A 15,037-nucleotide genomic window follows, 5' to 3' on the forward strand; every position below is an offset into this window, starting at 1 on the left:
AGGTTTAGGATCTTCAGGATTGCCATGATACTGGTATTATGTAACCCAGTACTAACTGTCCCATGTCATGCTGCCTTGTAGAGTGTGCTTTTTTAGGCAAAAGCAGGGAGAAATAAACTCCAGCTTAAAAATTCCATGCTTTGGGGCTCTTGGTTGAGTAAAGAGATGGTGTCTTGATAAAAGTACTCATTTTAAGCAGATGTTAACTGCATCCAGCTACTGTCTTGTAGGAAGCCTCCTAGGAAAAAACTTTAGGGGTAACTAGAATAATTCTGTTGACTAGCCTCAACCCCCTTCTTCATCTATTAGGCTGGCGTAGATGTAAACCTATGTCACATTGTTTCCTGAAAACCATCCCTATCACTTAACTATTTTAATATATCTTTCACTAATATTTGTGGTCTGCAAAGCAACCTTCCATCATTTGAGTCATACCTCTCACAAAATTCGCCAGACTTGTTTGTTCTTAGTGAGACTAATTCTGCTATTTCTTCTTCTGAACTCAGTGTTGATAGGTACCATCCTTTGATTCGCAAAGACTCCAACGGTCACATGCTTGGCTTAGTGGTATACATACGCATCAACTCACCTATTTGTCGTGAAATCAGGTTGTAATCCTTTGACCATTCCTTTGGGTACTTCCGCTAAGCACCTCTTCACTGTATCACCTTGTTCTTTGTTCTTTATTGTTCTTCTTTTTCCCAAGACTTTTAAATATAATTTCTGATCAAATTGACCATGCTCTCTCTCTTTAACCCTCTGACAATATTCTTGTTATTGGTGACTTTAATGCTCATCACACTGAATGGCTTGGCTCTAATGCCACTGATCCTACTGACACTCTCTTACTCAGATAGTTAACTTTGTGACTCGTTTTCCTGACAACCTAAGCAAGCGTTCAGTTACTCCTTTTTCTCCCTTAGGTGGTTCTGACCACGCAATAATCAATGTAAATCTTTCATCTCGTACTTCATTTTTGGACTCACACAATCATTGCAATACTTACTACAACCCTAAAACTGACTGAGACTCTTTTCGTGATTTTTATCGTGACTGTCCTTGGGCTAATGTCTTTCAGCTGCCCCTCAGCTGATAAATGCGCCTCCACGACGAGAAAGAATAGAAGCTTCCATTCCGGACTGAACCCCTGGGTTCAGGCAGGAATGGAAGCTTTTATTCCTTCTTGTCGGTTCCAAGTCAATCGTCATTCAATTCTCTGGTTTACACTCTCTTTTGCAGCTGCTTTATCTAATCGTAATCATTTTTTTCTGCTTTTTCAAAAACGCAATTCCCTTGAAAAGAAATAGCTATTTATTATTGCAAGAAATTGATGTAAAAGGATGCTGTCAGATTCTAAGCTCCATTATTCTTAGTTCACTAAATCTCGTATCTTATCTCAGAAGTTAGGCTTTAGAGACTTTTGGAAAATCTTCAACAGCGTTGTTTACAATAGAAGATCTAACATTCCATCACTGATTCATGGGACAGATCTTATTGCCTCTTCCAAAGATAAGGCTGAACTATTTGCAAAGAACTTTTCTTTTAATTTAACTCTCGAATCTTTTTGGCTATTTTCTTCCTTTTGCTCCAATTAAACAGGTTAACCTACTGTTAGGCATTAAAATCACTCCAGTTTCCGTTGCTAAAGTCATATCTCAATGAAACTCTTCTACAGCTTGTAGTCTAGACAACATTACTGTTACAGCCTTACAGTCCTCCTACAGCCTTACAAAATTGTTCTCCAGAACTGTCTTCAACTTTCTTTAAACTATTTAACTAGTGCTTGACCTTCTGGAAAATGGCATCTGTTGTTCCAATTTTCAATAACCTCGGTGAACATTCTGACCCCTCCAATTATTCTATCTGTCTTCTATATGTTGTTAGCAAGGTTGAGTCTTTGATAAACAAGTTTCTCACATCCAATCTCGAGTCAAATAATTTGCTGTCAGCCAATCAATACGGTTTTTGATCCTTTTGCTTTACGGCTGACTTGTTAACTGCTGTGACTGAAAGATTATTGTATTAGAAGGAGGCGGAGAGGCTAGGGCTGTTGATCTTGACATATCTAAGGTTTTCGACAAAGTTTGACATGTTGGTTTTTTCCATAAGCTTTTTTCGTATGTTGTATCTGGGAAAGTTTTTGAGATTATCAAATTGTTTCTTTCTAATCGCTTTATTAAAGTCATCCTCAAAGGCCAACATCCCTTTATTTCCAGTAACTTCTGGGGTACCTTAAGATTCCATCCTTAATGATCTTCCCGAAAACTTTACACTTAAAGTAGCTCTTTTTGCTGATGACTCAACTATATACTCTTGTCTTGACAAAAAGTCTTATTTTTTCGATCGTTTAGAACAGGCAACCAATCTTGAATCTGATCTCACTGTAACAGATTGGGGCTCACAGTGGCTTGTAAATTTTAACTCCAAAAAAACTCAGCTCTTGCATTACTGTTAACATTCCTATAATAATGAATGACAACCCTCTCTCTGAGACCTCTTCTTGACGTCTACTTGGATTATCATTTACTACTGACCTTTTATGAAAACCAAACATACAATCGATTGCTAAATTAGCATCTTCTAAGGTTGCTTCTCTTTATCGTGTTTACCTCTCTCATGATTCCATTCTCTACCTCTACAAATCTATTATTCGTCCTTGTATGAAATAATGTTGTCTAGGGGTGTACCGGATTGGAAATTTTGAATTCCGGCCGGAACTGGGTTTGCTGGTGTTGCTAATAAAATTCCGGCCGAAACGAAAATTATTTTTATTAATTTTTTTACCTTGAAAATTAAAAGTGAAGGCCTGCACATCAGCATCGTGGCTACATAATATATATTTATAACATATTATATATAAAGTTTTGAGAAAGTATATATTATTCATTTATAAAAGTTTTCATGTAAAGCATAGAAGTAAATTAGAAAAAATTATTTCTTGATTAATTCATCTGAAGTTTACATTTGATAAAATATTTGTAACTTTTATTGAAAATTTTTTTTTCCTAACTTTAAACAAAGACTTTTATAAATGATTAATATATACATTCTCAAAACTTTTTAAATGTGACTGCCGTTTTATCCCGTGTACTCTTCATATATACTCGCATCTAGCTTTTCGGGGGTCCAAGGCTTAAAAATAGCAAGGGGCCGTAGCCCTACCCGAATAAAGATTTTTAATTGATTATGCGATTAATTGATTTTTGGTTCATTATTTAAATAAAATGAAAGACAATATTAAAGATTGTTTTTATTATTATTATTCCTATTCACTAACAATCACAAATATCGTAAATATTTAAGCATAATAAATTCATAACAAAAACAAGTTATTTAATTTTAAGATTTTTAATGACGCAGTTTTCGAACCTTTATTAGGGCATATTCCTTTATAACCTCATCGTAGTTTAATGACTTTGTAATTTTATGTTCTATGAATAGAAGCATTAAATCAGCCAATCTGTCATCAGTCATTGTATTTCTTTGCTTATTTTTAATATAGCTCATTCTGGAAAATGATCTTTCTGCTTTACAATTGGTTATAAGCATTGTAAGGAAAATTTTCATTACTGTGTACAAATTTGGAAAAGTATCGATAAGGTGTTTGTCATAAATTATTTTTAAAATTTCAGCACAATTAATTTGGCTTTGCTCGTTAACTACAATTATGTTAATACATTCTTTAAAATGAATGCATTCGTTTTTCAGCGTGGCAAAATCTTCAATATCCTCTTTATAAAACTTACATGCATTCTGCATACAGGATTCATCTATTATTTTTGTTTTCTTGTTTCCAATATCAAATAAGAATTTAAAATTCTCAGAATTTTCCTTGTATATTTTTTTTCTTTTTTGAAATTCATTTTGAAATTTGTCCAAAACGACATTTAAGATTTCAATTTTAAATTTGTTTTTCCCTGTTAAGTTGCTCCCACACCCTGTTGTACCGTCTGAGTATCTTAGTATTCTTTTTCTTTTATCTTTATATTCCGAACTAAGGTAATTAGTCAAAGTTTTTGCTAATATCTCGTATTGGGTCAATTCGGTGTCGATATTGTTTCTTTTTTCTTTAATGAATCCTTCAAGTGATGAAAGAAGTGCGGAAGCGTCTAACAAATCTAGTCCGGCTGTCTGTAATTTTTTATTTACTTTATTAATTCTTTCCAGAATTTGTTCCCAAAAAATAACCAAAACTCCATTTTCCAATGATGTCATTTTTCAAAATAATGTCTTCGCTTCTTCTCTTTGGTCCATTTTTTCTTGTTCATCGTTTGCAATTGATTTTAAAACCGTTAAAATTTCTTCATAATTATTTTTTAAAGCTTCAACCAATGGCTGCACCATCTGGTTTTGCCTAAATTTTTTAGGGTGTGCGTTTTCACATTTAATTTTAAAGCGTCGGTAGTTGCATTCCATTTTTAGTAGAACTTAAAAAAAACACAAATAATTGCTGAATTGTACCGAAAAATATTCCAACTTCATGCACAACTTTTGCGGCTTCTATCCCTATCAGATTTAAACTATGTGCTGCACACGGTGTACTACTCCCTATCAGATTTAAACTATGTGCTGCACACGGTATACTGCCAACTGATTTTCTCTCTGCAGTAGTGCCCTTAAGCCGTTATATTGGCCTGACATGTTGGCGGGATTGTCGTATGATTGGCCGCGACAATTTTTGATGGACAAATTATTTGTATCTAATATTGTTTTGACTACATTTAGTAGAGATTTTCCAGTATGTGAAGTAATTGGGGTAATTGTTAAAAATCGCTCGAATACATCACCTTGATAGCAATATCTTAGTATAATAGCGAGTTGATCAACATGCGCCACATCCGGGGTTGAATCAACAACAATCGAATAATATTTTGTCGAATTGACTTCCTCTATAATTGTTTTTGTTACTTTTTTCGCCATTAATGTAATAATTTCTTCATACACAGTTTTGGTTAGGTAAGAAACAGTGTGTTTTTTTCCTGAACATTTCTGTATGTGCTCTTTAAGAAACGGATCGAATTCAGCAATCAATTCCAAACAGCCCATAAAATTGCCATTATTTGGAACACTAAGTGTTTCATTGTGAAACGAAATGCTAAACCTCGATCACTCAAAAACTTAACAACAGCAACAACACGCTTCAAAATTTTATAAAATTTATCTGATTCCTGCTCTAATTCTTGCATTATTTGTTTATCGATTGTATTTTTCCTTTCTTTTCGCGTTGTCCAATTTATAACGGCGTTCTTGTGCGGCGTAGAATTTTCGTGGAGTATGACATATTCCTCTCCATGTTTCCAATCAGAGAACCCTTTGGAAAATGCTTGCACGTTTATAAAAAATAATTTGCACATTAAACAATATATGTTTCCTGTGCTTTTCGAATAACATATCCAATTTCTTGACACTGGATGTGCATTTTTAAGCCGTTTTTTAAATAGTTCTTCGGAAAAATATCGATTTTGTGTTTTTGAAATTCTGCACAAAGCTGCATAATCACGTTTATGGAAACCCTTATTTTGAAAATATGTCGTATCTTTGGTTAAACAAAAATTAATGAAATCGCTATTTAATATATCCGGCCATGTGCCCAAATCACAAAAATTATCTTCGGAGGGCAGTTCAACGATGTATGGGGATGTTTGAATTTCTGATGATTCAAATATTGAAACATTTTGATCATTATTTTTATCTTTAATTTGAGCTGAAGATGTTTCGTCGATCTGGGATTGGATTGAAAAGAAGTTAGTTAATGTTTTACATTTTTTTATTGCGTCTTGCTTCTGTTCTGCTAATTTTCTTTTTTGACACCCACTTTTATATTTACGACCCGTCATCGTTAAACCTATATAGAAATAAAATTTATATAAATTTTATTTAATATGTTAAAATTTTAATACCGAGCGATATATATATATATATATATACATATATATATATATATATATATATATATATATATATATACATATATATATATATATATATATATATATATATATATATATATATATATATATATATATATATATATATATATATATATATATATATATATATATATATATAATATAAGACATAATATAAGACAGAAAAAATCTGCGCGGACATTTTAAAGGATATTTATTTAACTATTGTATTTCGATATTGAATGTTATATATATTTTAAAATTACATATACTAATATTCTTAAATTTTACTCAAGAAAGTTAATGAAATTTTGTACGTGAGAACGTGACATGGTGTCCTGGAAGAGATCGGAAGTATGCAGCACAATAAGCTTCATCTTCAATAATCAAACAAGAATTTTTGGCACATAATTTTTTATAGAGCAGCTTTGAGCAACGAATCGCGACATTTTCTTGCTTTTCTTTACGACGAGGAACTTTTTTCTTTTTATAAGATTTATAGCCACAATTTCTCTTCACTCTTTGTATAGTGGTAGCACTTGTCTTTATTTATTCGCTAAAGTGCGCACGGAAATCTTTTTACACTTCCCGGTATTCTTTTGAATGTACCAGTGTCCTTAAATCGTTCACAACGCTCTGCACTGTTCTCAAAGCAATCTGTAACTCTTTAGAAATTATTTTGTTTGATACACCAGGATTTTCAACAAGAAAATTCAAAATTTGTTTTCGCTTCTTTTCTTGATTTGATGTCATTTCAATTAAAACTAGTAGTTTTGATAGCAGAGCTGTTTAAATTTTGAATAACACTAATACAATGACATTTTAAAACAATTAGCTATTTAAAGTGATGCACGGTTTCCGTAAACACCACATCAGAACACGCGCAGATTTTTTCTGGTACATGTCTTATATCTCCTTTAGAGCTTTAAATGATCAACAATAAAATAGCCTTTTTTTTTTAATTGTTTATAATCAATGAGAAATAAAAGATTTCTTTTAATATTTTTTTTTTAATGATTTAATAGTCTTAATCTAAAAGCCTTATGATTTTTATTTAAATGATCACCTCAAATAAATGAAAATCACAAGGTCTTTTAGATCAAGAACATAAAATTAAAGGTTTAAAAAAATATCATAAAATCAAACATCATTAATGTTTGATTTTTGTGTTTTTTAGTTAAACTAAAAATATTGCTACTTATTAAAACCGAATGTTAAGGGATCCTGCTATTTTACATATATCTACAGTAATCTCAGGTAATTTAAAGACCAGATTTTTAGTTGAATGGTTTTAAGGCATTATAAAGTAGGGGTGATGCGTATCAAGAAAATGTTTAAAATTTGAACTTTTAGATAAACCTTGAAAGATTAAACTTTGAAAGTCTAACGAGCCGAATATTTTAAATTTTGTGTTCGGCACATACAAATAAGTAAAAACTTTCATGATAAATCAATAAAACAGATTTAAAACTTAAAGAAACTAATTTTTTTTTGCCCTTTGATATATTTGCAGACATACGACTGGTTAGAAATTAAATATCTTAAAACTTAAAACTTGTTTAAAAATGTTTTTTTTTTTTTTGCAGGTGATGCTTAACTTTGTTTAACATCAACATCATTTTAAACAATAATACTCAACTATGAAGCAAAATTTAAACTTGAGTAATTAAAAAAAGTTTTTACTTTATTTACTTTTAGACATATAAAAAGATTGAAAATTAAAAATTTTTTTATTTTTTATTTTTAGTTATGCTGAAAAAATTCAATTAAATATATCCAAAGTTCGTGTATTTTCCAGAACGTGCATTAACTGCGTTGATCAGTTTATTATACCTCCTTAAATGAACGAATTATCATTTAAATTATCCATATTTTCGGCTTGAATTTTCTAAGATTATAATATTGTTTATCTATGCAATTCATCTAATTCAGATTTAGATTTGTTTGCAGAGCCAGTTTGATTACATAGGGAGCAAAAGGTTTCAAAGCCATTTAAAAATTTGATAGCGAATAAAAAAATTTAAAGCGTGTAATTTTAGTGTAATTTCAGATCCAAAGTAAATAAAAATAAAATTTACTTTGGATCTGAAATTACACTAAAAATATTCTTTGTAATCAAATACAGCATCATGATGTTTTAATATGTTAAAAACTGTTATTTAAAAGCAGTTACAACTGCTTATATTTTAAGTTATACAGGATTTACTTAAAATTGCTAAACCACTTGTCACAAAAATTACAAATTTTGAAAAACAGATATTTGTCAAATTATTACAATAACATAAATTTGTTAAATTATATATAGTGTTCGCAATAATACATTATGAACCAGCTGTCTGAAACTTAATTCAGTTTCTTGGTTTCATACGGGCAAAACCATCCAACACAGCTTCATGATCAAATTAATTCACCAAGCCTCTTTCAATTGATAGTAGTGCTATGCTTGATAGTCGTTTCTTGCTCATGAAGGACCGTAAGTAAATCTTCAGGAATTTTAATCGACTAAAGCATTCTGTAGACGTACTAGAAATAGGCAAAAAAAAATTTATACAACGTTGAAATATTTGGGTAAATGTCACAGAGATCATAAATTAGTATAAACTTTAGGACATTGTTACTGTTCAACTCTTCTGTGCCTCCTTTACTTCTTTTCAAAGATTTCTGAACAAAAATTTTTTGAGCAACATCATCCAAAATTGATATCGCTTCGATATTGCTCTGAAAGAAATTTGATAAGTTCTAACTTTCCACATCCTTAAAAATCTTTGGATCGAGACATTTAAAATTTGAAGCAACCTTGATAAGTAAAGCAATTCTCCATTGTGCTTACCACAGAGTCTAGTGAGACCAGGTAAAGCAAGTGAGACCAGATAATTAATAACAACAAAATTCTTTCAAAAATCTTCTTTTCAATTCATCAAGTGCAAATCCATTGTAATGCCGGCTCTTTTTTCCGATTTTTCCCCATTAAAAATTTAATGCCACATTGTTATGTGGCATTAAATTTTTTTTTCTATTTCTGGTTTCTGCAAACTGGTTGTAGGGATTCCTTTCTTTTAGTTCCTACAAACTAGTTTTATGGTCTTTTCTCATATTCGTAGATTGAGATATAAAAGTTTTGATGAAACTCAAAGTAACAACTATTTCTTTATAACTCTTTTGTAGATATTGAAATTGAAAATCCTGGCTTTAAAATTTTTCAATTTTCCTGCAAAAATTTTGTTTAAAGCTATTTCCAATGCAGTCACTACGATTTAGGCTTTAGACAAACTTTTCCACCCTCTAATGTCGCTCCTCCTTGAGGAACGTTACCCTAGTTAAATTATCAGTAAAAGACGTGTGTATGGTTTCTAAAGTTCCAAAAAATAATTTTAACTTTACATTAGATTTTACAGCTTCAACTATCCCAACATTTAAATTGTTAGCACAGCAATATGTAAAAAAAAAAATGCGCTGCAATGTGTTTGACTCTTTTCTGCATCCCAGAAATTTCATCCGACATACTACTTGCACAATTGTATGACCATAACAATGTTTTGCTGGGATACCAAGGTCATTTAAAGAAGACTCAAGAAGGGTAAAAAAAGTTTTAACATTTTTACTCGTTCTAAGAACTAAACAAATCATTTAATTGAACCTCCACCTAAACCAAAAACTTCACTTTTAAACATATTTTTTGGTTTAACTTTTCATTTTGAATGTCAAAAAATAGAGACATTAAAAATGAAATATAGAGGCGTTGTGGTTACTTTGATTGACATGTAGCTCTAACACTTTAAAATTATATTAAAATAATGATTTGTCATACAATTTTCTACCTTTAAGGTGGTACATACCAATAAAAAAAAAATTCAGAATAAGACAGTATACAAAAATTTACTAATTTGTTTTTATTCAAAATATAATATTTTGAAATAATTTAATTTAAAAAATAGTTAATTAAGCCTTTTGTCTCGATTATTACTAAAAAAATGATACTTTGTAAACAAAATATCTAAAAAACTAAAAAAGTTCAAGACTTCAAATTTTCACTAGTTCTTCATTGTATAGTAATGCAGGAGTTGAACTAAAACCAAGTCATAACGCACAAAAGTTCAGAAGATATTGATATTTCTTACTCATTAATGGTATTTTCCACAGGAAATGCCCTTAAAAAGTGCCATAAAATGACAATTTTTCAGTGTAAAATATCAGTTTTAGTTCAACTCCTGCCATTATAAATAAAGAAAATCTTGTGAAAATTTCAACCTAAAAGCTTATATTGATTTTAAGATATCATGTTTTTAAGTTAACTCGTTAAATATTGAAATTGAGAAAAACACAAAAATAAAATTAAACTGACAAAAACACTATGAGTTCATTAATATAAGCCTGCAAAGTAAGCATGAGTCTCTCCATACTATTTCATTTTATGTTGAAATCCATTTCTATTGGTTTTTTATTTTATTCAAACATATACGCCTTATGTTGATGATGTTGACCTTTGGTTGGTTTCTATGAATATTTTTTATGCGCTCTTTATAACTTTCAACAAATGCATTAAGCATAAACTGTGAAACTGGCAAAGTTTTTATATTATTGGTCTTAAACCAATATTCTCTTGATTAATCTTAATAATGCAAAACAAATACTTATTTAAACAACTTTTCTTAATAAAAAAATGTCCTTCAGATGTTCAGTGAGCTGTGTCCTCTCTTCAGCCATTAACCATCAACAGAAACTGTACAGGTCATCGTTTCTTCATTTTTTTGTCTCTTTATTTTTGCTGTTTCTATGGCTGTTTTAGTCATAAATGCTTTACAAACACTAGTATATATACCATACAAAGCAATAATAATATTGTTGTAAGCTTTTAAAAAGTAGAAGGTAGAAAAAAAAAAAAAAAAAAAGCAAATAATGAAGTAAAAGATTTTATTGCTCTTTAAACTCTATAATCTTCTCAAAATGCTTCCACCATTTAATCATTAGCAAGGAAGTTTTTGCCAAAATATTTTTTGTGATATTATTTTTGTTTTATATATAAGCAATACGACTCTTGTGAGTTTCGAATGTTTGATGTCATTGACAAGAACTTCAAATACATAATAGGTGTAGTTCTAAACTAAATCCTTGTTGGTTATTTTTATTATTTCTAACATTAACATTATTTCACAGTCTGAGCAAGTAGATACCTCTTGTATTAACAAAATCCTAATAAACTATAACTATTCGTAATGTTATAATTATCTTTCCATACCAGAATTATTTGGTCGAGTTTTATTTTTCCTGTTCAGAGTTCCTTGTTGACATTAAACCACTAGATGCTAACGTGTATTAAATCTTATCTTTATGTGTCTGTATTGTATTATGCTTAAATCAGTTTTTCTGATGAAAATATTCAAAAAATAACTCTGACATAAAATTTAATAAGGAATACGTTTTTATTCCTAGTTATAAAATATGGTAAAAAATATGGTAATAATAGTTTTTTTGATTTTTTTTTAATTTCTGTAAAATAAAGGGCATGTACCACCTTAAGGTATAGCTCTCTACCTTAGAAGGAAAGTACTTTTAAATTACTAGAAAATATTAATGATAATTTTTGTTTATTTTATTATTCTGTCTTTTGTCAATGTTACATTGACTTAAATAATAAATCTTTACTGGTATAATTGCATACTTAAATAATTGTTTTTTGTCAATGTTACATTGACAAAAAACAATTATTTAAGTATGCAATTATACCAGTAAAGATACCATTTATTATCGATCCTTTTTTAAATTCTGAGGTTATTTTATTTAGGATGTTTTCAGTATAAATATTCAGACCGACTAGCTTCTTAAAAAAAAAACAGAAAGGTCCTCAAAACTAAAATTTACCCGACTAAAATTACCTGACACCTCCCCACACACCCGTAAAATCGCCTCTGTAAATATTAAATAGATGCGGCGATAGAATAAACCCCCTTGTGACAGAAATTTGCGTACATAACAAGAATATAATAGTAAGAATAAAGAAAAACTATCTATGTTACATTATAATTATTATTAATTGGCAAAAAATTAATTTATTCATTTATAAATTCAAAAAGTACCATTATTTCAAACATATCAATAAAACAAAGCCCGGAAATATTTTTTTAACATTTCAAAGCAGTTTTGCAAACGGAATTCTAATCTTAAGTTAGTTACAATGTAACTCTCGGTTACTGTTTTTATATACGCGGTAGTAAGAGTGGAATTAATGAAAAAGTTGTCTAATGAACTTTTTTTTTTGTAGAAATTTTATCATTTTAAAGTTACACATCAAAAGTTAAATTTCCATTAGTCAAAATATATATTGGCTATATATTTTTTAACAACTATTCTTCATAATTTTAAAGTTACACATCAAAAGTTAAATTTGCATTAGTCAAAATATATATTGGTTATATATTTTTTAACAACTATTTTTCATAATCTGCAATAAAAATGCTGTATTTTAGTGCTTTTTGAAAAAGAAAATTTTTTTATAAAGTATTATTATTATTACTGTTGTTATTATTGTTATTATTGTTATTATTATTATTGTTATTATTGTTATTTTTATTATTATTATTGTTGTTGCTACTACTTAAGTATTGCTCCTAATGTTAGTGATTTTAAATTGTTAATTACAAAATAAAATAAAAAATGATATTAGTATTATTTTTGAAGTAATATTATATTTTATGGTTTGTATTTTGTAAATTTTTTTGTTTTGTTTGTAAATTTTCTTTTTTTAAAAGGAAAATCTGTAATAAAAAATAATGTTTTTACAATTACCAGTAACAAAAAATTTGAAAAAAATACACACAATGATAAAACATTTATTTGTAATATTTGTTAAAATATGAAATAAGTTTGGTATCTCATTAAGAAATGATTTTATTAGATGATTATAATTTAATTATACTTTATTATTTTTATTATGAATTGATGAATGCATGTTTCTTACATCATTTATTATTTATTTCTTATTTTATTGTTTTTTCCCTTTGATACTACTAAAAACATTATAACCTTTTTATTTCTTTGTTTTTATTACTTTCATCATCTTTATTAATATTACTTGTTTTAATTTTATTTTACTATTGGTTATAGATTCTAGATAGTATTGTTTGTATCTAAAAGATAAAATAAATTTAGATTATGTACAATTATGGATTTCACTGAGGCTAGTTTGAATTGTGGTGTAAAAGTGCGTTCAAAGTTACAGTGTAAGTTCATCAGAAACTACATTACTAATACCTGGACAGTATTGTAAAACTAATAATTATATCCTTCATCAAGAAATCTTGAGATTGCATTAGTTTTACTCTATGTTAGCCATTTAACAGGATTTTTTTTTGTTAAAATTTTCATATATATAGATTACTCAATTGTATAGAGCTAAAATAAACTTAAAATTTAAGGGGTTTTTTAACTTTAGAAGTTAATTGGATCCGAAGTTATTAAGCAAAAATCAAACAAACAATATGCAAAGGAAAAAAAGCATTATACACTAGTGGCCATAGGAATGGACGCCCCTGTAATTTTTACCATTTTTCTTAGAAAAGTTGACATATCATGCATTTGGTGGATTTAATTATTTATTTTTACATTTAAACCACGTCGTCTATTATTTGGCTTATAGGAAATCGCAAATTTAATCGTTATGGATTATTATTGTTAATTGGTGTCAAAAATGAGTCATTGCTCTGCTAATGGGTTTCTCTAGTAAAAGGTGAATGTCAAATATTTTTGTGCTTTTTTGAAAATTAGTCTATTTATTGTGATGACTAATAGTTAATTACGTTATTAATTAACATTTTTATCCATAAATCTTTTAAGCTATAAATACAAGATCATTGTTTTGTAGTCATTTAGTTGAGTTTCAACAATTGCTGGTGAAAAGTCGACAGTGCTCTTTGATTTGGTGTGTTTTTTAAATTGTACTTTTATTTACAATGGCGAAAGGATATTGGTCGCCTACAAAGCGATGCAAAGCTGTAACATTATGTGGAAAAGGTTATTCATACATGGAAATCGCCAAAAAGTTAGGAAATAGAGCAACAAAATCTGGAGTAAAGAAGAAGTGCGAAAGGTTTAAAGCAACCAAAACCTTCAAAAATTTGCCAAAAAATGGAAAAATTAAGACGACAACTGCCAATGATGACAGGATGATAATGAGGCTTGCACTTAAGAACCGAAGAGCAAATTCAGCTGAAATTAAAAATGATTTAGAGGCCGCCGGAGTTTCGGTTAGTTCAAGAACAATTTGCCGAAGGCTTTTATAAAATGATTTAAAAGCAAGAAGACCCAGAAAAGAACCATCTTTAAAAAAAACACGAAAGAATTGTTTGATTTGGGTAAAAGAACATAAGGAGTGGACACAGGAAGACTGGGCAAGAGTTATTTGGAGTGATGAAAGCAAGATTTCCATTTTTGGAAGTGATGGAATCAATTATGTAAGAAGAAGGCCCGATGAAGATCTTTTACCTGAGTGCACATTGGTTACAATGAAGCATCCCATAAATGTAATGGTGTGAGAATGCATGACCAGAGATGATGTGGGTTGTATCCACATTATGGATGGTATTTTAAACGCCAAAAAATACCAACAAAACATATTAGAAGCCAAATTACTCCCATCGATTGATGATTTGTTTGAGGGTAAAACAGAAACCTGTGTGTTCCAGCAGGACAGTGCTACATGCCACACTGCAAAAACTGTCAAAAATTGGTTTAAAGCCAAAAAGATAAACGTTTTGAAGTGGCCTGGAAACAGTCCGGACCTGAATCTGATAGAAAACCTGTGGTCTCGACTGAAAAAATTTGTAAGGAAAAAAAAACCTGGGAACAAGCAACAATTAGTATAGGCCATAATCAAGTCCTGGTTTCACATAAAGATTTGGGCAATTTAGTGGAATCAATGCCTTGTAGGATTGCTGCAGTAATAAAAAATGGATATCCAACAAAATATTAAGTTTTTTTTTATAAGCCATTTTTTTAATAACATGTTTTGTAAGCAGTAAAACGTAAATTTACCATAATTTGCCACTTTATCATTAAATTGTTATATTTTTATATTAAAAATGTGAATTTTAATCAAAATTTTAGTTTTTTTTAATCTAAACACATCAAAAAAT

At 29.4% G+C, this 15,037-nt stretch overlaps 3 protein-coding genes across 3 annotated transcripts in view; 1 reads left to right on the plus strand and 2 right to left on the minus strand.

The window, feature by feature from the left end:
* Positions 1 to 3,348: 3,348 nt before the first annotated feature.
* On the minus strand, positions 3,349 to 4,215 carry LOC136086962 (uncharacterized). Its single transcript, XM_065809463.1, has one exon. The coding sequence runs from the start codon at positions 4,213 to 4,215 to the stop codon at positions 3,349 to 3,351; it is 867 nt and encodes a 288-aa protein (XP_065665535.1).
* Positions 4,216 to 5,027: 812 nt separating this feature from the next.
* LOC136086963 (zinc finger MYM-type protein 5-like) lies at positions 5,028 to 5,837 on the minus strand. The gene has a single exon (XM_065809464.1). It carries the CDS (start codon positions 5,835 to 5,837, stop codon positions 5,028 to 5,030), a length of 810 nt encoding a protein of 269 aa, XP_065665536.1.
* Positions 5,838 to 13,008: 7,171 nt separating this feature from the next.
* The window catches only part of LOC100203958 (chondroitin sulfate glucuronyltransferase), a 43,935-nt gene continuing 41,906 nt past the window's right edge, over positions 13,009 to 15,037 (plus strand). Inside the window, exon 1 of the mRNA XM_065810695.1 lies at positions 13,009 to 13,126. The gene's annotated coding sequence lies outside the window, so the exon portion shown is untranslated. The remainder of the gene's footprint in view (positions 13,127 to 15,037) is intronic.

This window comes from Hydra vulgaris, chromosome 11 (assembly GCF_038396675.1).
Source record: "Hydra vulgaris chromosome 11, alternate assembly HydraT2T_AEP".
NCBI lineage: Eukaryota > Metazoa > Cnidaria > Hydrozoa > Anthoathecata > Hydridae > Hydra > Hydra vulgaris.